Source organism: Danio rerio, chromosome 3 (genome assembly GCF_052040795.2).
Source record: "Danio rerio strain M-AB ecotype USA chromosome 3, GRCz13ab, whole genome shotgun sequence".
NCBI classification, from domain to species: Eukaryota; Metazoa; Chordata; class Actinopteri; order Cypriniformes; family Danionidae; genus Danio; species Danio rerio.
Window position 1 is genome coordinate 13181030 of NC_141023.1, and position 25634 is coordinate 13206663.

General features: G+C 37.1%; 1 protein-coding gene and 1 long non-coding RNA gene across 4 annotated transcripts; both read right to left on the reverse strand.

The window, feature by feature from the left end:
- Positions 1–15104, reverse strand: LOC141381152 (serine/threonine-protein kinase/endoribonuclease IRE1). 3 transcript variants are annotated; one of them, XM_087244086.1, is made up of 10 exons: positions 15036–15104; positions 13431–13462; positions 13064–13312; positions 10705–11304; positions 10455–10618; positions 8659–8879; positions 6080–6253; positions 3555–3666; positions 2841–2929; positions 1–2126 (listed from the first exon to the last, which is right to left on the reverse strand). In XM_087244086.1, the coding sequence occupies exons 2-10, from the start codon at positions 13444–13446 to the stop codon at positions 2024–2026; spliced, it is 1728 nt and encodes a 575-aa protein (XP_087100212.1). In that variant the 5' UTR covers positions 13447–13462; positions 15036–15104; the 3' UTR covers positions 1–2023. The 3 variants fall into 3 exon arrangements, with proteins under 3 accessions (XP_087100212.1, XP_087100214.1, XP_087100213.1); XM_087244088.1 differs by having other exon boundaries at positions 10705–11324; XM_087244087.1 differs by having other exon boundaries at positions 10705–11213; positions 13060–13312.
- Positions 15105–22964: 7860 nt separating this feature from the next.
- LOC148679718 (uncharacterized) lies at positions 22965–24976 on the reverse strand. The gene is made up of 2 exons (XR_015941961.1): positions 24786–24976; positions 22965–24591 (listed from the first exon to the last, which is right to left on the reverse strand). It is a non-coding gene; the product is annotated as an uncharacterized LOC148679718 (long non-coding RNA).
- Positions 24977–25634: the final 658 nt, after the last annotated feature.

Genomic DNA, 25634 nt, shown 5'->3' on the forward strand with positions numbered 1-25634 from the left:
TTGTACAAAACATATTTTTTATTTCTTGTTTCATGAATGTGCATCTAGGATATATACTCAACTTTTTCAAACATGAAATGTATTCACATACATAAAAGCCAGTGATCAATCTAATACAATTTTAAGAAAACTAAATTTTGCACAACTATTTCCATAAACAATTAAGACTCAACAAAATGTTTTCGATGTGATAAAATTTAGATGTTACGCAATTGTAATTTTTTTTTCTGCCAAAGTATTTATTTCGATCACTGTGATTGTGGTCCACAAACCAGTGGTCCATATGTGTTATTAATAAAATACAAATTATTACAAAAAGAAGGCAATATTAAAGTGTTTAACTGCAGTTAAAGCACAAAACAAAATTGAGCATACATTCACGTGTTCAATATTTGACTCAATTAGTCAAATATTCATTTGAAACCATATTAAATGAAGTACAAGATACACACTTAAAAAAATGTGCACATAATTATAAAGAAGAAATGTGAAGAGAAAGAAATGTACAAATAGTCAAAAGCAGTGCTCAGCATATATAAGTACACCCCTCACAAATATCTCTTTTAAATGAATATTTTCGATAGGAAGCTTTACAATAGTATATTTGTAAAGTACATTAGTCAGGTTTAAAGCCAAATCTGGAGCTTATCTAACAAAATAAATTACGATAACGCTCCAAAAACTAGTACAGCCAAATCAGTATGTTAATGAAAAATATTAAATACACATTTAAGAAGAGGAAAAATCAAGAGAAGCAAAAAAATTATCAAAATTAGTTGACATTTTGTAGTTTGTAATTTTTTTGCTTGTATTTAATTGTATTATCTTTCCATTTCTAAAAATGTTTGGTGACTAAAATATTATTTGAATAAATATATCTGTTTAATAAATCTGTTTTGTATAAATGCACCAATATACTTTGCCTATATTCACTGAGAAATGGATCAAGATATTCATTTTCAAAATGGGCTGTACTCAATTATGCTGAACACTGTCATTTAATAGACAAATGTACAAAATATAAAAATATTTAAATAACACAGTATAAGCCCGTCACCTGGTTAAGAGTAAATATCCTTTCTAAATATGGTGAATAACCGTAAATGAACATTCCCAGAATTCCTTGCATGACACTTCACTTTTCTTTTTCTCTTTTTGAAATGTAATGTTTAATTGTTAATATTCATGTTTAGTGCAGTACTTTGGTGTGCGGAACCATGATAATGTTTAGTAGTTGTGTGCATTCATCATGTGGTTTATCACCTCCTGCCTTTGGTGTTGCTTCTTGTTTTATAAACACCCAATAGAGATATGAGTACTTCATTATCTTTATGTTTTCACATTGTGCAAGTGCCATAAATAACCATATTTAATTTTGGAAAGCTATACCATGTTTTTAACAGTAAAGTGTGTGGGATGGCATTATCAAGTAACGGTTTTGAGAACAGCGCTTAAATTTGTCAGCAAGAGCTACACTGTAAACAGTATCTGTTAATTAACAGTTTCCGCATTTTGGGTTTTTCGTTTATTTATGGTTGTGAATTGCATTATGGGTCTTTTATCTCTGCTCTGTTGTCCTTTGATGTTGAAAATTCAACTCTACAGTTTAACAAAGTGAGTTTTAGTGACATTTTAGGAGTTTAAAACTAATATGATGTATAAGAAACAATATAGAAAGCAATACGTCTGTAAAATAACAGACAATGCTGGCGGTTTATTACTAGGTTTTTGCACCATTATATACAACTCCAACCTAGACGATATATCACTTTTATTAACATTTGTATTAGTTTAAAGTCACTTTTTCCAACTTCTTAAGGTTAAAAGTTTTCAGAAGAACTATCAAAGTCTCTTAATGCAATTCTAAAGCATAAATAAATGGGGGAAAATAAAAACATGAACCATAAAATATGGAAACCTGGATATTTTTTACAGTGTGCTTTACAAATATTGAGAGGTTAGTCAAATGTGAGAACTGTAAACACTTCCACCATGCTGTAGTTGTACGTCTTTTCGGGCGTCTTCAATAATTCCAGCCCAACTCTTTAGCCACTCTGTGCAAACTGATGAAGTAGTCCGGGAAGAGATCGAAAATCTTCTTCTCCTCAAACTCTTTTCTGACATTTCTGACGGGAACAAAAGAGATTAGTTAGTCATTTATTGACTCTTTTTACATGTCTGGATTTCTCAACAGTGGAAGTCGTCATATTCGTTGTAAATTATAATGGAGCAGTAAATGAAAGATTGATTTATTAATTTTCCTTCAGCTTAGTCTCTTTTTCAGGGGTTCCCACAACGGAATGAACTGTCAACTATATTGGCACAATTTTTACGCAGCAGCAATGCAGTGCTGGAAAACACTCATACACTCTCACATTCTCACACACACACACACACACACACACACTACAGCCAGTTTACTTTATTAAATTTACATATAGCGCATTTCTTTGGACTGTAGAGGAAACCGCAGCACCCAGAGGAAACCCACGCCAACATGAGGAGAGCATGCAAACTCCACACAGAAATGTCAACTGGCACAGTCGGGACTTGAACCAGCTACCTTCTTGCTGTGAGACCGCAGCAATATCTTACCCAAGCTGTCAAACTGACAGCATCAGAGAAGGAGCGGCATGGTCAGATTTTGATTAAAGATTACCAGAACTCTTTTCCAGTGGATTAACTAGCACTGATCAATTGCTCACTTTAAGACTAACGATGTGTGCTACTAAAATAAACGTAATGAATTTTGGTTTCATATGGATTTTTATTGAGCAAAATCTCTTAGGAAAAAAAGAAATGAAACCAAGACTTCGGAGGAATATTTTTGCTTCACTTACTCGTGTGTCTGTTTGTTGCGTAAAACCCGCAGCAGGCCAAGCACATCCTCTGGAGGCTTTTTGTTAAGATTTTTCCATATTTCTGAAAGCTGCAAATAAAACATTTTTTAAATAAATCTTTATTGTTAGACCACATTAGTGTGCTTTACTGTTATAACACATCCCTGAATGAAGATAATTATAATACACTGTAAAAGTGTATTATGCCAACTGACCCAGCTGGGACTCGAACCTGTGACCTTTTTGCTGTGAGGCGATAGTGCTAACCACTGAGACACTGTGTCGCCCCAAACAAAAATCACTCAAAATGAATACTAAAAACTTCATAATAACTTTGAAAATATAATACTAAACATACATTAAAGATTAAAACTTGCTAAAATGTAAGGTTATACCAATATTAATGTCATACCAATATCAATAATCGTGAAGCAAGGCCAAACTAAGCCCTGAAGGCGATTTTAAAATTTTTTGGTTGAATCATTTTAACTTTTGGAGTACTCTCGACCTACGTCAAACAAACTGACTAAAAAATTAAATCGAACATTGTACTTAAGCCTAAACAATAAAACTTAAGCTGAATAACTTAATAGAAGTATCATAAAAACATTTGTTGTGACTATCAAAATGAGTAGTATGAAAACATTTGCCGTCATAATTTTGTTTAATATTTTTAGTGCACAAGCAAAGAGAGTGGCTCAGTTTTTTGCTCACCACTGATTTCCAATTAGAAAAGCTCTTTCCCTCTGTGATTTTCTCCGCGGTGCTGAAGAGCCTCCAAAGGTTTTCTAAATCTTTACCCACTATAGTACTGATGTCCAGTCTCCTGCAGGACCAAAATCAGCATGAACATAGTTTATTAATTACATTCCATGTTATCTAAAATTACATTGATAGTTTACCTTTGTATATACACTACCAAAGTATGTAATGATTCAGAAATCTCTAGTGATTTTTTATAAAAATGCTGTGTAGGAACCACAGTTGTTCGAACTGTAGCTCTGCCGAAAGCATGATGGTAAAAAACTGTACATTTCTAGTCTGCAATCTCATACCAAAAACGTAAAATAAGGGCAGTATTATTAGATATTTATGTATTAATAGAATTATTATATATTATTATTAATAGAATAAATGTGGGAGAGCGTTGATATTATATGATTGTATTGTATTTGCAATATGGAGAAATTAAGTGTTGATGTTCAATCAAAAGTAATTCACAAACACTTGAAATTATTTAATGACAATAACTTGCTATGGTTTTAACTGAATTAATTACAAAATAACTGTTTAAAATGATGAAATATTAAATGTTAAATCGTGTGATATAAATTGTACCCAGCCTAAATGTAAAATTAAAGTTAGTAATAGTAACCAGAGGTAGAAAGGAGAAAGAAAGGGAGCAAGTAGGCCTCAAAGAGGCAGAGAAGATAGACTCCAGGGGAGGAGAGGAGCAGAGCAGGAGAGCGCAGACCAGAAAAAAACAGACCAGGAAAGAGAGCAGGCAGAGCACAGTTTACTAGCTATTTTGTATCTTTCTAGACCATGTGACTAAAGCTCAAATACAGAGACATTCAAACAGACCAATCAACATGTGACCACATCGTAAAACCCCCAAAGTCCACACACCAGGGCCTGATCTCATCAGTTTCTGCCTTTGTAGTCAGTATGGACCTTCTTGAGTCAAAAAGACATGTTTTGTCACATAAACAAATGCATATGGTAATTTAGCCTCTTACAGCTGCATGTATTTGATTAAAACAGTAATTCTGTGAAAAAGTTTTTCTAAGTGATGATATTTTAATTTATTCCTGTGACTTAAATCTGAATTTTCAGCATCATTACTTCAGTCTTCAGTGTGACATGATCCTTCACTAATCATACTGATATTCTGGTTTATCAACAAAATGTTTTTTATAATTTCACAATGCTACTGTTTTACTGTATTTTTAACCAAAGAGACTTTGTTTCAAATAACCTTTATAAAAATGTCCAATACACACTCTGAGAAATCTGGTCACCCTAAATATATGAGTAAAATGATATTCCTCTACCATTCAGCACAATCAATATATATATATATATACATATATATATATATATATATATATATATATATATATATATATATATATATATATATATATATATATATATATATATATATATATATATATATATATATATATATATATATATTTATATTTACTTATTATTAATTACTAAATAACTAAATTACAGAAAGTGTAATGGGACAGGTCATCTTAAATGTACTCAGATTCTAAACTTTTCATAAATTTCTTTTTTGTTGTTGTTGTTGAACACAATACAAGATATTCAGAAAAATGTTGAAAAAAACATCCATTGGCAACTATTACGATCTACACAATGGAAAAAATCACTTTTGTGTTCAATTTAAAAAAGGATATATTCCTGAGAAAATGGAGGAAATGGGTTGAATATATTTTAGTTAGAAGACCCGACTTTGTTGCTATAAATGAATAGAAGATGATGTTCTGATAGATAAATATATGCTTATGTATGTACATGTATATGGTTATACTCACTCAAATTGTAATGCGTGACATCCCCATGTGTGTAATAAAGATGGTCAGTTGAGATTATTCTGGAAGGAATTATATTATGACAAGCGTTCTTACCCTGGATGTAAATAGTGCTTTAATTTCTATTTATTTTTAATTATTTTATTTTATTTATTATTTTTTTTAATATTATTTTATTTGTTTTCTTTTTTTCTTCTCTCTTTATACTGTTGTTCATTTCATAATTTACAAAATTTGAGTACTACTGTGTAGTAAGTACACCTGACAATAATGAATATAATCTTTATACCACTTAAGGTCACATATTGAGAAACCAATATACCTTGAAATGCTGTATGATTGTACTCAATTGAATGTTCACAATAAACATAACATTAAAGCAAAAACATCCATTGACATCTGAAAATGCTATAAAGTCAATGGCTGTTTTTTCCATCAGTCTTCATTTGTGTTCAACAGAAAAAAGAAACTCAAGCACGTTTGGAACAAGTGGTGGATGAGTAAATGATAGCCGAATTTATATTTTTGTGTGACTCATCCCATTCTTTTTCAGTTAATCTAACTCTAAATATGCTTTTCAAGATGTTTTGGTTAAATAAACTGTTATTACGCTGAATAATGCTTTAGTTGATGTCTTCTGTAAATCATGATAAAAAGGAAAACACAGACACTAACGTTTTCTCGTCCTTGATTTTAAGTTCACTGAGGGCGTCATTGAGAGCCAGTGTTGCCGTTGGTTCTGTTCCCTCTGTGTATCCTTTGTCTTTGTAGAGATTATAAAGATTTGCTAAGGTCTCGTACTTCTGGATTTCAGGCCTGTCACCCAGCTCTTTGTGGATTGTATATTTCCTGAAAGAAACAGAAAAGTGCAGGCACAAGGGTGTTTATTTTGGAAGTGCATCTCAAGCTCAACGTGTACCATATGCATGTTTCTCTAAGGCACAGGAGGGCCGCAGCTCTGCACAGTTTAGTTCCAACCCTGCTTCAACACACTTACCTGTAGGTTTCAAACAAGCCTGAAGAACTCAATTAGCTTGATCAGGTTTAATTAAAGTTGAAACTAAACTTTGCAGAACTGCAGCCCATCCAAAACTGAGTTTGACACCTGTGCTCTAAGGCTAGGATGCAGCCTTGTGAGCTCTAAAGAAATATAGTTTAAGGGTTAGTTCACCCACAAATTCCATTTAGATCATCATTTACTCTCCTTCATGTGTTTTTAAATCTCTGTGTATTTATTTCATCTGTTGAACACAAAAGAAGATATTTTGAATAATGCTGGTACCCACTGACTTCCATAGTAGGAAAAAATACAGTGAAACATACCTCAAAATATGTTCAAAAGAAGAAAAAAATTAACTCTAGGATTTGAAGGCTAAGTAAATGATTCCAGACTTTTCATACTGTTTATAAAAAGTGCAAACAACATTATCGACAGGTTTTCATTAAAGAGTTTGTCAATTTGTCTGCTTAAAATCTTTATTATGCGACGCAGAAAAAAAAATTGAAGTGAAATAAACAAACTGGGTAAAGTTTCTGTTTAGTTAAACCTTTTGTTTTCTTTACTTGGGTGACATAATCTGAAGTTGAAAGGTAATAACCTGCAACATATTTAAAGGTGACCTCTTATGCCCCTTTTTGCAATATCTAAAATAAAACTTTGATGTCCCTAGTGCAGGGGTTTTCAAAGTGTAAGGCGCGCCTCCCCTGGGGGGCGCCAGAGCATGTCAGGGGTGGCGCGGGAAAAAAATTATATAATAAAAATATAATTATTAAGTTTAATTATTATATGTATTTTTTATTATGTTTAAACGTTTTAATTAAACAAAGCTAAAAAAATAATACGTAAAAAATAAGAAAACCTTTTTCACCCAGAAGGCCATAGCTGTGAATTCGCTTCTGTTTGGCAAGCCCGCCAATACAGGTATATGCCTGCTAATTTACAGTCTATGCTGCTAATACAATGGATCGGTTTCTGAGACCCCCCGATTCAAAGCCTTCAAGTTCAGGGCTTAAACCCAAAAGACGACGATATGATGATCCGTATTTTAGTTTAGGATTTACGTGGATTTACGTGGACAGGACCAGCTGATGTGTGGTTTGTCAAGATATTTTGGCTAATGACAGCATGAGACCCGCTAAACTTCGGCGACACCTTGAATCCAAGCATGATGAGGTAGCAGGAAAACCTCCAGAATTTTTTGTGCGTGTGTGCGTGCGTGTTTGGGAGGAGGGGGGCGCCAATGGATAAGTTGTGTCAAAAGGGAGGCCCACTGTCTTAGACTTTGAAAAACCCTGCCCTAGTGTGTATGCAAAGTTTCAGCTCAAAATACCTGTCACATTCACCAGCGATCTCTAACCACCAGAGGTTGCTGGAAAACATTCTCACTCACAGAACTACAAATGTGTTTGTAAATGGACTTCAACTTCATACATGCTCTTCGCCCACACACCTGCTTCCTCATTTAGCTTGATTACATTCGCACACCTGAGGACTTTCAGAGACTGATTAACACACACTATTTAAGCCACACATTCACTCCTTCAGTTTGCAGAGTCTTGTTTATCTGTAATGTGACATTACAGCGCGTTATCCTGGTCTTGTTTTCCCGTGTTTTGATCTTAGCCTTGTTTATCCAGTTCTCCTGTTTAGCCGCCTGCCTTTTGACCCCTCGCCTGTGTTGGATCACGATTCTGGATTGTCTACATATATCTGTTTGCACCTGAATTGACCATCGCTTGCCTGACTTTGAGTAAACCTGCATTTGGATCATGCCAAACAAATAATGTATTATAACTCTTTGAAATTTCCCCTTTTAGACTTTGGTCCTAATTGTGCTGTTTTGGTGACGGTCGGTTTAAATTTTAAATGAGACTGTGCTCTTTTCAAAAGAGGCCGGAGCTACAAATGCCTGTGTGTCAGCATAGTGGCAGATTCAAAAACAAGACTAACAACCTATGCTAATGAGGACGGGACCCGCACTAGTGGGTGGGGCTTTCTCCCTCTGATGACACCTACAAAAGGAGAATGTTAATTAAAGTGTTTTAGCAGAATCTGTTTTAGTATTTGTTTTCGTTTCAGCCAGTGTTTTAGAATCTGGCTATATTCACAGACTGTCGCACACAACAGTGTTTAAACTCCTTATAAAAGTGATGTTTGCATAGTAGGTCCCCCATAAAATCTCAATAAAATTGTATCAAGATGACACAAGTATCATCATAATGTCATATCGTTGGGATTCCCACCTATTATTTACCTGTGCTCATCCAAGAAATAAGGGTGAATCAGGACCTCATCAATGTTCAATCTTTGTGCTGGATCTTTGTTGATCATCCATTCAATCAGATCTTTGGCTACTATATCTTGAATGTGGTCAAGACAGCACTTCCCTTTCCTGATGTTGTCCTCGCGGTCATTTATGCCACCAAAGGGATGTTTTCCATCAGACAGGATGTAGTAGACCAGCATCCCAGCAACCTGAAATGAAAAGCACAAAGAGAAATAAACAGATAGCAAAAGCAGATAATCTCTCACGGTTGTTTATTAGTATCTTTTGAGTTACTTTTGGATTACTTTTGAGTTGCTTTTGGATTACTTTTGAGTTACTTTTGAATTACTTTTGAGTTGCTTTTGGATTACTTTTGAGTTGCTTTTTGTTACTTTTTTACCTTGCTGTGGCTTGATCTCTTGATTTAAACTTGCCTTGACTTGTTTTGTTTTTTTCTTGTTTTTTTAAATAGGACATCTGCAATTAACAAAACACTGTAAAACCTTCATTTACCTTTTAAAAAACACATGAAATGATAATAATGTAGCATAATGTTATCTCCTGAGAACTTCATGACCCCAGAGCTATACATGCCGTTCTGTATATACAGATTAACAAAGGTTTAAAGCAACGTCCTTGAATATTAATCCAAAAACAAACAAAAAGCGCTCCGGGGTAGCTCAAATATTTGGTCGTTGCTCTTTGGGTAAGAGATTCATCAAAACAACAACAAAAATCTTTGTTGTTGTTTAAAGCAACGTGTTAAAATCACTGCCCGTTGAGAAAATGCCCTTTTCCTTTTTCTTCAATGCGTCCAAAGTAATGAGAATAAAGAAATTAAAGGCTCTGGCATCTTCATTTCTGAATGATATCTTTTACGCTTCACTTTAACAATGAAAAATTATGCTTTGATACTGTAGTAAAGTTCGTTGTTGTTGTGGGAAGAAGACAGGTTCGGCGATTCAGGTAAGTAAATATCTTTATTTTAAATTATAGCCACCACAACACTGTAGCTGTGTGTGTGTGTGTGTGTGTGTGTGTGTGTGTGTGTGTGTGTGTGTGTGTGTGTGTGTGTGTGTGTGTGTGTGTGTGTGTGTGTGTGTGCTCTCTGCTCTCCCGACTGCTCCTTCTGTTCTTCTTAAGAATGGTGTCTCTCCGGCCAAATCACTAGAATAAATTTCACTAGAAAAAAATCACTTTTTGTGCTGAAGATGAAAAAAAAAAAAATTAAATTACTTTTATTAAAAAAAAGTTCTATGAAATTTCACTTATGTTAGTAGATGGTAAACAAACTATAAACAACTGATCTGTAAAGTGTGTGTCAATATATTAGTTGAGTATCAGTTAATAGTTTATGTATGTTATTGGGACGTTATTCTAAAGTTGCAACTATTCCTCATCTGCTAACAGTTAATAAATAAAGAATAGTTGCAACTTTAGAAAAAAACGTCCCAATAACAAAAAATTTTGAAACTATTAAGTAATACTTAACAAGTCTTTAGTAAGTAATTTACCAACAGCTAGATCATGATCTATTACTAATTTATTAGGTAGTTATAAATCATTAAAATACAGTTAAGAAGCCAGCGTTGAGGCAAGTTGGAGCTAAACCCTGCAGGGACACCGGCCCTCCAGGACCGAGATTGGTGACCCCTGTTCTAAAGTGTTACCACAGTGACAATTCCTTGCTCTGTTAAACATCATTTAGGAAATATTTGAAGGAGAAAAAATTCACAGGAGGGCAGATAATTCTCAATTTGAACTGTGTATATACCATCACAAACCTGGATGTCTGAGCTCTTCTTGTAATCGCTTTTTTCAGACTGATTGAGGATCTCTGTTGCCTCCCAGCCTTGTGTCCCAGCTCGGGCCGTGTGCACTGCGCTTCTGCCCTCCTCCAGTTTACGACTTAAGCCGAAGTCAGCCAGCCTTGCATTTTTCCCTGAATCTGTTGAGCGGATGTTACCTTTGAGTAACATACAAACCAAACCGCACATCTTATCATATTTCCAGTAAAGCTAGACATTGTATTACCTATCAGAACATTTTTTGGCTTTATATCCCGATGTATCACTCCAGCACGGTGAAGAACTTGAAGGCCGAGCAGCACATCCTGCACTATTTTCCTCAAATCAAACTCTTTGTTGTTTCGCACTTCCTGATCAAGACTCTTCATGTGCTCCACAAGGTCGTTTTCACACAGCTGTAGTGCCAGATAATAAAAATCGTCATCCTCAGCTAGGTCTACATACCTGACGATGTTCTTGCTCTCAAGATTTAGATCTCGTAGGTGCTTCAGCTCATTTTCGAAGTCTTTGCTGTTCTGTGGGTCTTTGCATATCCGTTTAATGGCCACCTCAGTGCCATCTTCCTTCAAGCCCAGATATACCATGCCACTTCCTCCAGAGCCAATCATGTAGTTATTGCTTTTGGAGAAATAGATGCTTCCCACTTTTTTTCTGGAGGAATCTTTCCGGAGCTCCTCTATTTTGCTTCTGTGTTTTATTGAGGACGGGCTCCACCTGATAATCGCGTCTTCAGGTCTGTCAGGCATATTTTGTGCCCTTGTTGGTTCTTCGCTCCGACGGTGAGACTCAGATGCACGATTTTCATTCCTAGTCTGTGAGGATGATCCTGGACAAAAAACATTTCACCTAATTTGAGTTCAAATAGTATTTGTTTAGATTTTATGTGTTTATATATTCAGCTGAAGTCAAAATCATTAGCCCTTCTGTGACATTTAAATTCTTTTTAAAATAATTTACAAGTGCTGTTTGACAGAAAGTAAATGTTATATATTTAATTCCAAGTGCTGTTGGAACAGAGAGAAAATGTTTTAATAAATAATTTCTACTAACTAATTTGTTTTGCCATGATGACAGTGGTACATCCCAGCAGGCACAGGACATCAACATGAGATCGTGGGGACGTTTCATTTTGTTTGGAAATGAAATTGGGTTGATGTCAGAACCCAACGTCAGACCGACATCCGTGTCCAACGTCTAACCTAAAATCAACCAAATATCAACGTCTAATGATGTTACACCTTGACGTTGTGTGAACGTTACCACTATGACGTCTATCAGACGTTGGATTTTGGTTGCCATACCTGACGAATAAATGTCAGTATTTGATGTCAATATGACGTTGGTTTAAGATGTTGGATTTTGGTTACTTTCCAACACAACCTAAAATCAACCAAATATCGACGTCTAATGATGTTACAGCTTGATGTTGTGTGGACGTTACAACAAGATGTCTATCAGATGTTGGACTTTGGTTGTCATACCTGACGAGTAAACAAACATCAATATGACGTTGGTTTAAGAATTTGGCTCGATGTTGGATTTTGGTCACTTTCCAACACAATCTAATATCAATTGACTATATTATTGGGCTAATAATATTGACTAGGGCTGCACAATGGTAGAAAAACTGATTTACATTAAGATATTTAGTTTTTCTCCTAATATATGACTTAACTGTTTAGAATAAAACGTAGTTTTACATTCACTCAAAAACAAATTTTGTTGCTTGTTTAAACTACTTGTATATAAATAAAGCCCTAAAATGAGCTGAAACAACACAATTATTGACAATTATTGAGATTTTGATGGGACAATTTTATTTTGTAGGTTTAATCCATTTAAATTAGTTAAATCTGTAAAGTTAACTTAATTGGTTTGTGTTGGGACAATATGAATGAATTGTGTTTAACCCTGCATTTCTTACAGTGTTGATTGGGATGATTTTGTAGGAAAACGTATCTGCATAAAATATACTAAATTATCCAAAAATATGCTAAATAAAATTAATTAAAGCTCAGATGAAAACAATCTGACAAAAACAAATCTGAAATATAAAGTGATTTATGGTTTTCGTTGGAGTCTTACAGTATTGAGCTACATGAATGCAATAATCAAATGTCTATAGTCTTGATTGTACACATAATTAAACACAATTCATTTTGTTAAAGCAGCAAACTTGATCATTTCTTGTGCTTAAATGGTTTAAATTCACTTTAAAGCCTACAGTCACAGGCCTTAAAAACACTCAGCGATCCAGACTTGACATTGCAGATCCTGTGACGTGACTATTGCAGATTCGCACATTACGATATCGATGCTAAAACGATATATTGTGCAGCCTGAATATTGACCTTAGTTTTTCTTTTTAAAGTAAAACTGCTTTCATTCCAGCTGAATGAAAATAAACATAACTTTCTCCAGAACAGGAAATATTATAGCATATACTGTGAAAATGTTCTTACTCTGTTTAATAGCACTTTGGAAATATTTCATAAAGCTTAAAAAATATCATAAAGGGGCTAGTTAGTTTGCCATCACCTCTACAATATATATATGGTTTAAATATGTTGTCCAATATCACTTACCTCCAAGCTCTTGAATAACATCTGGCTGGAGTTCTTGCAGTACTTGGTAAAAAGATTTTAGATCACATCCTCCAGATTTCACAATGTTCGAGAGCTCTCTTTTTTGGTTCTCTCTTGAAGTTGCGTTTGTGATCTTCGAATACATTTCCCAGCTGAACGCTCTTTTTTCATACAGTTTATCAGCGATGGACATCACAGATGTACATCTCTGAATGAGAGCTTCGAAGTGTGTGTCCACAAACTCAGCATCTGCACATCACAAAAAGTCACAAATCAATTATTAAACCAGGAAAAATTTGTTCAATTTATTATGATGACAACATTATTTAAATTACGGTGCATTGATTGTGTCTTTGATAACACTTACCCTGATCATGTGCCATTGTTTTTCATCAGCTTCTGTAAAATTGTAAAACAACTTTAACATGATGCATACAATTACTACATTTCATTATTGAGGTAAAGTTGGTTTCATATTCACACTTTCTGACTTTCTCCTTAGTAATATAATTTCAGAAAAGTATTCTTTGCAAATCCTAAATAGTGAAATCATATTAGCAGCCAAAGACTATCAGAGTACAACATTGTTCAGTCAAATAAACAGTGCTAATGTTTCAAATCATACTTGCATGAGATTTCAGACCAAATATTCAATGTACCATGGTAGGCAGTATAGGAAGCGTGTCACAGGCTGTCACTGAATGAATGTGCGAATATAAAAATAACTTTACCTCAATTCTTTCATTTATTATGATCAGTAGTTTCATCAGTAAATCAGTAACACGATGCTCAATTGGTACTAATGGGCCCAAAGAGTGCCAAGAAAATATCACTCTACATCATTACACCAGCACCACCAGCCTGAACTGGATGGATCCATGCTTTCATGTCGTTGACTCCAAATTCTGACCCGACCATCCGAATGTCACAGCAGAAATCGAGACTTATCAGAGCAGGAAACGTTTTTCCAATCTTCTATTGTCCAATTTTGGTGAGCCTGTGCGAATTGTAGCCTCAGTTTCCTGTTCTTAGCTGACAGAAATGGCACCCGGTGTGGTCTTCTGCTGCTGTAGCCCATCTGCCTCAAGGTTGGATGTGTTGTGCTTTCAGAGATGCTCTTACTCATACCTGCTCATACCTCTGTTGCCCTACTGTTGCCTTTCTATCAGCTGGAACAAGTCTAGCCATTCTCCTCTGACCTCTGGCATCAACAAGGCATTTGCGCCCAATGAACTGCTGCTCTCTGGATATTTTCTCTTTTTCAGACCATTCTCTGTACACCCTAGAGATGGTTGTGCGTGAAAATCCCAGTAGATAAGCAGTTTCTGAAATACTCAGACCAGCCGCTCTGGCACCAACAACCATGCCACGTTGAAAGTGACCTAAATCACCTTTCTTTTCCATTCTGATGCTCAGTTTGAAATGCAGCAGTCCATCTTGACCATGTCTACATGCCTAAATGCATTGAGTTCCTGCCATGTGATTGGAAGATCAGAAAATTGCGTTAACAAGCAGTTACACAGGTGTACCTAATAAAGTGGCCGGTGAGCGTATATTATTTGTAAGCTTAATGTCTAGTTATCATAATCAACTTTTACTTTTGGTAATAATATAAGACGTTTTCACGATAAATAAATGTTAATCAATCAATTCTTTACTCTAGTTAAAGATGTAAGAAATTTCTCAAGTACGTAGATGAAACTGCACAAAAGCTGTTTATTCAGTTAATAGGCTTTCTTTTTTTTCTGCAACCGTGCTTAATCCTAATGAACTCAACAAACACACACTGTTTATTAAAATAAATAAAAACGGAGTTATTTGATTCAGCAAATGAACTCTTCATATCTAATATAAGCACTTCGACTTTGGCTAAACCGAAAGTAATCTGTAAAACTGATCAACAGCGCTGTCAATATCAGGTACCTTTATAACAACCTAGAAGAAAGTAGACACTTCTATTAGATTCACAAACCTGTAGTTGAAGAAATCTCAAATTTATTTACAGTTTGTTGTGCAGAAAACAGGCAGGTATGATGCGATGAAGTACGAAAGAGGAAATCGCGCAGCCAATCAGTGATGGCTTACAGCAACACGTGACCTAATAGGCAGTTCAACAATCCAGTCTTGTTTGTCAGTCGATGAGGTGTAGAAATCTATACTACTGGTAAATATACTGTATATGGTTGTTGTTATAGTCTAACGTGCTTGTATTTTGAGTGTTTTAACTTAATTTTTGATTACTGAAATCGTTTGATAAAGGCTGTTAACATTTTTTATTGTTTAAAAACACTACAATTAAGTCCAAAAAGTTTATTTAACGTTAATAATAAGTTTGCCATCAACTGTGCAGTATATATGGTTTAAATATGCCGTCCAATATTACTTTCGTGCTTGTACTTTAGTATTATAATGTAATATTTGATTATTGGAAACGTTTAATACGCTATTAACATATTTATCTACATTTAAAAAAAAACTAAGAGTCTAGATTAAGTTCAAAATTTTTATTTAAAAACGTCCAAAAGGTTTTCGTCAACACTTTCCTTTTAGTTATTGATAATTAATATACAATATACCTGTAGCTACACAATGTATTAACAAGAGTTGGACATTAATTATTAACGACAGGCCTTTTATTAATTTCTATTAATATTATTTTTTAATAATTTATTATGGTGGCTTGAAAAGCCAACATACTGTTATCTCACTTAAACTTATTAGGCTGGCTTGTCAAAGCCAGACTACTGATATGCTATATAAACTTATTATTCTTCTTCTTCTGAGACTAAAAAACAAAACGCATCTCCTCCTAGAGCTTTCAAGCTATTACCACCAAACTCACACCAGACCTCCGAACTATTCTGACTCGGGTTGCTATATCTCCTCAGACTGATCCGACTTTCGGTTTTCCGAAAAACGTCCCGGGACTGTCGGAAAAATCCCATAGACTTAACATTGGACCAAACTTTGTGACCTCGTAACTCTGCGTCAGACTGTCGCACAGACTTCTAACTGGGCTCATTTAACTCTGACTATCAAACTGCCAATGACTGATCACCTTTAAACTTTCTAGCCACGCCCTAGCAACCACTTTTGGACCCTAGAAACTGTCCCATAGACTTCCATTCAAAAGACTCTCATTGACTTAACATGGGATCAAACTTTGTGAGCTCATAACTCTGAATCAGACTGTCCTACAGACTAATGGCTGAGGTCATTTAACTCAGACTACCAAACTACCAATAACTGATGAGCTTTAAACTTTCTAGCCACACCCCTAACTACCACATACTGCACCCTAGCAACTGTCCCATAGACTTCTATTACAAAGACTCTCATTGACTTTACATGGGATCAAACTTTGTGAGCTCATAACTCTCCATCAGACTGTCTTACAGACTAATGGCTGAGCTCATTTAACTCAGTCTAGCCAGCAGCCAATCACTGATGGCCTTTTAACTTTCTAGCCACACCCCTAACTACCACATACTGCACCCTAGCAACTGTCCCATAGACTTCTATTCAAAAAACTCTTATTGACTTAACATGGGATCAAACTTTGTGAGCTCATAACTCTGCATCAGACTGTCCTACAGACTAACGGCTGAGCTCATTTAACTCCGAATACCAAACTGCCAATAACTGATGAGCTTTTAACTTTCTAGCCACACCCCTAACTACCACATACTGCACCCTAGCAACTGTCCTATAGACTGTAATTAGCTGTGCTATCAAATGCTTATAATTCTAACATACTAATGACATGCCAATCATGCTAGCAACATGCTACTCATATGCTAATCATGCTAATGACATGCTAACCCATACTGGAAACATGCTAATGACATGCTAATTTGTACTAGAATCATGCTAGTAACATGCTAATTCATACTAGACTCATGTTAATAACTGGCCTACATGCATATCTTTGCTTAGCAGTGTCCTATTGACTTGGGGGATGGCTCATCTGACTCAGACAACCAATGAGCATCTCAATATGATAATGAATCTCACAAGCCACGCCCCCAAATTGATTCCATAGACTTCCATTAAAATAGGCCAAGATGCATATCTTTGCATAGCAGTGTCATACAGACATAGGGGTTGGTTCATTTGACTTAGAAAGCCAACCACATTCAAGTACACTCTGTAACCACGCCCATAGCAACAAAACAGAGTACCCTAGCAACCATTCATCAACAGCTATATCTCAGCATCAGAACATCGTAGAGACTTGGAGATTGGCTCGTTTGACTCATGCTAGCAAACGGAACTTCCTAAAGGCTACACATGCTAGCAGTGATTAGCTACATGCTAATATTGACTAGCCAAGTACTGTAACTTGCTAGAAATGCTTACTAAGTATAAATGTTTTATCAAGCATGTATGTGAGGCTTGCCTAGTAACCAACCAGGGTACCCTAGCAACTGCCTAGCAACCACCCAAATTACCTTAGTAACCGCCTAGCAACCACCTAGCAACGGCCTAGTAATGCCTTAGTAAGGGTCTAGAGACCACTCAGGACACCCTAGCAACCGCCTAGCAACGCCTTAGCAACCACGTAGCAACACCTTAGCAACCACCTAGCAACCACTTGGGATACCTTAGCAACCACCTAGCAACACCTTAGCAACCACCTAGCAACCACTCATAACACCCTAGCAACTGCCTAGCAACGCCTTAGCAACCACCTAGCAACCACTCAGGACACCCTAGCAACCACCTAGCAACACCTTAGCAACCACCTAGCAACCACTCAGAAAACCCTAGCAACCATCTAGCAACGCCTTAGCAACCACTCAGAATACCCTAGCAACCATCTAGCAACCACTTAGGACACCTTAGCAACCACCTAGCAACACCTTAGCAACCACCTAGCAACCACTCAAAACACCCTAGCAACCGCCTAGCAACACCTTAGCAACCACCTAGCAACCACTTAGGACACCCTAGCAACCGTCTAGCAACACCTTAGCAACCACCTAGCAACACCTTAGCACATGCTAATTCATGCTAGAATCATGCTAACAACATGCTAACTTCATGTTAGAATCATGCTAATTCATGCTAAAATCGTGCTAGTAACATGCTAATTCATGCTAGACTCATGCTAGTAACATGCTAATTCATACTGGAATCATGCTAGTAACATGCTAATTCATGCTAGAATCATGCTAATAACATGCTAATTCATACTGGAATCATGCTAGTTCATCCTAGAATCATGCTAATAACATGCTTATTTATGCTAGAATCATGCTAGTAACATGCTAACTCATGCTAGAATCATGCTAATAACATGCTAACTCATACTAGAATCATGCTAATAACATGCTAATTCATGCTAGAATCATGCTAGTAACATGCTTATTCATGCTAGAATCATGCTAATAACATGCTAATTTATACTAGAATCATGCTAGTAACATGCTAATTCATACTAGACTCATGCTAGTGACATGCTAATTTATACTAGAATCATGCTAATAACATGCTAATTCATGCTAGAATCATGCTAATAACATGCTAATTTATACTAGAATCATGCTAGTAACATGTTAATTCATACTAGACCCATGCTAGTGACATGCTAATTCATACTAGAATCATGCTAGTGACATGCTAGTTCATACTAGAATCTTGCTAATAACATGCTAATTCATGCTAGAATCATGCTAATAACATGCTAATTCATGCTAGAATCATGGTAGTAACATGCTAATTTTACTACAATCATGCTAATAACACACTAATTTATGCTAGAATTATGCTAGTAACATGCTAAATCGTGCTAGAATCATTCTAATTCATGCTAATAATATGCTAATCCATGCTAGAAACGTACTAATAAGATGCTAAGTCATGCTAATAACATGCTAATCTATGCTAGAATCATGCTAATAACATGCTACTTATACTTTTTCAAACTGTTTTTAAACTAAATAAACTATTACCAACAGGCTTTGTCAAGCCAGCCTCAAAGTTTGTCTCGACGAACTTTACTGTCTAGTTAGGCTGGCTTGTGTAGCAAGCCAGACTACTGTTATCCTATTAAACTTATTATGGTGGCTTGAAAAGCCAACATACTGTTATCTCACGTAAACTTATTATTAGGCTGGCTTGTCAAAGCCAACCTACTGTTATGCTATTTAAACTTATTATTATTATTTTTATTTATTCTTCTTCTGAGACTAAAATTCAAAATCTATCTGCTCCTTGAACTTTCAAACTATTACCACCAAACTCACACCAGACCTCCAAACTGGTCTGACTCTTTATGCTATATCTTTTCCGACTGATCCGACTTTCGGTTTTCCGAAAAACGTCCCGGGACTGTCGGAAAAATCCCATAGACTTAACATTGGATCAAACTTTGTGACCTCATAACTCTGCGTCAAACTGTTGCACAGACTTCTAACTGGGCTCATTTAACTCAGACTATCAAACTGCCAATGACTGATCACCTTTAAACTTTCTAGCCACGCCCTAGCAACCACTTTTGGACCCTAGTAACTGTCCCATAGACTTCCATTCAATAGACTCTCATTGACTTAACATGGGATCAAACTTTGTGAGCTCATAACTCTGAATCAGACTGTCCTACAGACTAATGGCTGGGCTCATTTAACTCCGAATACCAAACTGCCAATAACTGATGAGCTTTTAACTTTCTAGCCACACCCCTAACTACCACATACTGCACCCTAGCAACTGTCCCGTAGACTTCCATTACAAAGACTCTCATTGACTTTACATGGGATCAAACTTTGTGAGCTAATAACTCTGAAACAGACTATCCTACAGACTAATGGCTGAGCTCATTTAACTCCGACTACCAATCTGCCAATAACTGATGAGCTTTTAACTTTGTAGCCACACCCCTAACTACCACATACTGCACCCTAGCAACTGTCCCGTAGACTTCCATTACAAAAGACTCTCATTGACTTAACATGGGATCAAACTTTGTGAGCTCATAACTCTGCATCAGACTGTCCTACAGACTAATGGCTGAGCTCATTTAACTCCGACTACCAATCTGCCAATAACTGATGAGCTTTTAACTTTCTAGCCACACCCCTAACTACCACATACTGCACCCTAGTAACTGTCCTGTAGACTTCTATTACAAAAGACTCTCATTGACTTTACATGGGATCAAACTTTGTGAGCTCATAACTCAGCATCAGACTGTCATAGAGACTAATGGCTAAGCTCATTTAACTCAGTCTAGCCAGCAGCCAATCACTGATGGCCTTTTAACTTTCTAGCCACACCCCTAACTACCACATACTGCACCCTAGCAACTGTCCTATAGAATGTAATTAGCTGTGCTATCAAATGCTTATAATTCTAACATGCTAATGACATGCCAATCATGCTAGCAACATGCTACTCATATGCTAATCATGCTAATGACATGCTAACTCATACTGGAAACATGCTAATGACATGCTAGTTTGTACAAGAATTATGCTAGTAACATGCTAATTCATACTAGACTCATGTTAATAACTGGCCTACATGCATATCTTTGCTTAGCAGTGTCCTATTGACTTGGGGGATGGCTCATCTGACTCAGACAACCAATGAGCATCTCAATATGATAATGAAGCTCACAAGCCACGCCCCCAAATTGATTCCATAGACTTCCATTAAAATAGGCCAAGATGCATATCTTTGCATAGCAGTGTCATAGAGACATGGGGGTTGGTTCATTTGACTTAGACAGCCAACCACATTCAAGTGCACTCTGTAACCTCACCCATAGCAACAAAACAGAGTACCCTAGCAACCTCGCCCATAGCAACAAAACAGAGTACCCTAGCAACCATTCATCAACAGCTATATCTCAGCATCAGAACATCGTAGAGACTTGGAGATTGGCTCGTTTGACTCATGCTAGCAAACGGAACTTCCTAAAGTTCCTACACATGCTAGCAATGATTAGCTACATGCTAATATTGACTAGCCAAGTACTGTAACTTGCTAGAAATGCTTACTAAGTATAAATGTTTTATCAAGCATGTATGTGAGGCTTGCCTAGTAACCAACCAGGGTACCCTAGCAACTGCCTATCAACCACCCAAATTACCCTAGCAACCACCTAGCAACCACCTAGCAACGGCCTAGTAATGCCTTAGTAAGGGCCTAGCGACCACTCAGGACACCCTAGCAACCGCCTAGCAACGCCTTAGCAACCACTAAGAATACCTTAGCAACCACCTAGCAACACCTTAGCAACCACCTAGCAACTACTTGGGACACCTTAGCAACCGCCTAGCAACACCTTAGCAACCACCTAGCAACCACTCAGAACACCCTAGCAACCACCTAGCAACACCTTAGCAACCACCTAGCAACCACTCAGAACACCCTAGCAACCACCTAGCTACGCCTTAGCAACCACTCAGAATACCCTAGCAACCATCTAGCAACCACTTAGGACACCTTAGCAACCACCTAGCAACACCTTAGCAAACACCTAGCAACCACTCAAAACACCCTAGCAACCGCCTAGCAACACCTTAGCAACCACCTAGCAACCACTTAGGACACCCTAGCAACCGTCTAGCAACACCTTAGCAACCACCTAGCAACACCTTAGCACATGCTAATTCATGCTAGAATCATGCTAACAACATGCTAACTTCATGTTAGAATCATGCTAATTCATGCTAAAATCGTGCTAGTAACATGCTAATTCATGCTAGAATCATGCTAGTAACATGCTAATTCATACTGGAATCATGCTAGTAACATGCTAATTCATGCTAGAATCATGCTAATAACATGCTAATTCATACTGGAATCTTGCTAGTAACATGCTAATTCATGCTAGAATCGTGCTAATAACATGCTAATTCATACTAGAATCATGCTAATGACATGCTAATTCATACTAGACTCATGCTAGTAACATGCTAATTCATACTGGAATCATGCTAGTTCATCCTAGAATCATGCTAGTAACATGCTTATTTATGCTAGAATCATGCTAGTAACATGCTAATTCATGCTAGAATCATGCTAGTAACATGCTAACTTATGCTAGAATCATGCTAATAACATGCTAACTCATACTAGAATCATGCTAATAACATGCTAATTCATGCTAGAATCATGCTAGTAACATGCTTATTCATGCTAGAATCAAGCTAATAGCATGCTAATTTATACTAGAATCATGCTAGTAACATGCTAATTCATGCTAGACTCATAATAGTGACATGCTAATTCATACTAGAATCATGCTAATAACATGCTAATTCATGCTAGAATCATGCTAATAACATGCTAATTTATACTAAAATCATGCTAGTAACATGTTAATTCATACTAGACTCATGCTAGTGACATGCTAATTCATACTAGAATCATGCTAGTGACATGCTAGTTCATAGTAGAATCTAGCTAATAACATGCTAATTCATGCTAGAATCTTGCTAATAACATGCTAATTCATGCTAGAATCATGCTAGTAACATGCTAATTTTACTACAATCATGCTAATAACACACTAATTCATGCTAGAATTATGCTAGTAACATGCTAAATCGTGCTAGAATCATGCTAATTCATGCTAATAACATGCTAATCCATGCTAGAAACGTACTAATAAGATGCTAATTCATGCTAATAACATGCTAATCTATGCTAGAATCATGCTAATAACATGCTACTTATACTTTTTCAAACTGTTTTTAAACTAAATAAACTATTACCAACAGGCTTTGTCAAGCCAGCCTCAAAGTTTGTCTCGACGAACTTTACTGTCTAGTTATTCTTCTTCTTCTTATTCTTCTGAGACTAATTTCTAAGTGTATCTCCTCCTAAACTTTTCAAGCTTCATACTTCAAACTTTCGTCAAACCTTCAAACTGGTCTGACTCGGGTTGCTATATCCTTTCCGACTGATCCGACTTTCGGTTTTCCGAAAAACGACCCGGAAAATTCCCAAAATTCCCATTGACTTAACATTGGGTCAAACTTTGTGACCTCATAACTCTGCATCAGACTGTCCTACAGACTTCTAACTGGGCTCATTTAACTCAGTCTAGCCAGCAGCCAATAACTGATGACCTTTTAACTTACTAGCCACTCCCTAGCAACCACTTTTGGCACCCTAGCAACTGTCCCATAGACTTCCATTGTAAAAGACTGCCATTGACTTAACATTGAGTCAACCTTTGTGAGCTCATAACTCTGCATCAGTCTGTCCTACAGACTAGAGTCAGGCCTCATTCAACTCAGTAGCCAATCACTGATGACCTTTAGACTTACTAGCCACTCCCTAGCAACCACTTATGGCACCCTAGCAACTGTCCCGTAGACTTCCATTGTAAAAGACTCTCATTGACTTAACATGGGATCAAACTTTGTGAGCTCATAACTCTGCATCAGACTGTCATACAGACTAATGGCTGAGCTCATTTAACTCAGACTACCAAACTGCCAATAACTGATGAGCTTTTAACTTTCTAGCCACACCCCTAACTACCACATACTGCACCCTAGCAGCTGTCCCGTAGACTTCCATTACAAAAGACTCTCATTGACTTAACATGGGATCAAACTTTGTGAGCTCATAACTCTGCATCAGACTGTCATAGAGACTAATGGCTGAGCTCATTTAACTCAGACTACCAAACTGCCAATAACTGATGAGCTTTTAACTTTCTAGCCACACCCCTAACTACCACATACTGCACCCTAGCAACTGTCCCGTAGACTTCCATTAAAATAGGCCAAGATGCATATCTTTGCAAAGCAGTGTCATAGAGACATGGGGGTTGGTTCTTTGACTAAGACAACCAACCACATTCAAGTTCACTCTGTAACCTCGCCCATAGCAACAAAACAGAATACCCTAGCAACCATTCATCAACAGCTATATCTCAGCATCAGAACATCGTAGAGACTTGGAGATTGGCTCGTTTGACTCATGCTAGCAAACGGAACTTCCTATATGCTACACATGCTAGCAGTGACTAGCTACATGCTAATATTGACTAGCCAAGTACTGTAACTTGCTAGAAATGCTTACTAAGTATAAATGTTTTATCAAGCATGTATGTGAGGCTTGCCTAGTAACCAACCAGGGTACCCTAGCAACTGCCTAGCAACCACCCAAATTACCCTAGCAACCGCCTAGCAACCACCTAGCAACGGCCTAGTAATGCCTTAGTAAGGGCCTAGCGACCACTCAGGACACCCTAGCAACCGCCTAGCAACGCCTTAGCAACCACTCAGAATACCTTAGCAACCACCTAGCAACACCTTAGCAACCACCTAGCAACCACTCAGAACACTCTAGCAACTGCCTAGTAACGCCTTAGCAACTAACTAGCAACCACTCAGGACACCCTAGCAACCGCCTAGCAACACCTTAGCAACCACCTAGCAACCACTCAGGACACCCTAGCAACCACCTAGCAACACCTTAGCAACCACTCAGAATACCCTAGCAACCATCTAGCAACCACTTAGGACACCTTAGCAACCACCTAGCAACACCTTAGCAACCACCTAGCAACCACTCAGAACACCCTAGCAACCGCCTAGCAACACCTTAGCAACCACCTAGCAACCACTTACTACACCCTAGCAACCGCCTAGCAACACCTTAGCAACCACTTAGGACACCTTAGCAACCACCTAGCAACCACTCAGAACACCCTAGCAACCGCCTAGCAACACCTTAGCAACCACCTAGCAACCACTCAGGACACCCTAGCAACCACCTAGCAACACCTTAGCAACCACCTAGCAACCACTCAGGACACCCTAGCAACCACCTAGCAACGCCTTAGCAACCACTCAGAATACCCTAGCAACCACCTAGCAACCACTTAGGACACCTTAGCAACCACCTAGCAACACCTTAGCAATCACTCAGAACACCATAGCAACCGCCTAGCAACTCCTTAGCAACCACCTAGCAACCACTCAGAATACCCTAGCGACCACCTTGCAACACCTTAGTAACCACTTAGCAACTAGTGAGAACACCTTAGCAACTGCCTAGCACCACCTTAGCAACCACCTAGCAACCATTCTAAACACCCTAGCAACCGTCTAGCAACACCTTAGCAACCACCTAGCAACTAGTCAGACCACCTTAGCAACTGCCTTGCACCACCTTAGCAACCACCTAGCAACCACTTAAAACACCCTAGCAACCGCCTAGTAAAATGCTAATTCATGTTAGAATCATGCTAACAACATGCTAATTCATGCTAGAATCATGCTAGTAACATGCTAATTTATGCTAGAATTATGCTAACAACATGCTAATTCATGCTAGAATCATGCTAGTAACATGCTAATTCATGCTAGAATTATCCTAGTAGCATGCTAATTCATGCTAGAATCATGCTAGTAACATGCTAATTCATGCTAGAATCATACTAACAACATGCTAATTCATGCTAGAATCATGCTAGTAACATGCTAATTCATGCTAAAATCATGCTAACAACATGCTAATTCATGTAAGAATCATGCTACTAACATGCTAATTCATGCTAGTAATATGTTAATTCAAGCTAAAATCATACTAACATTCTATT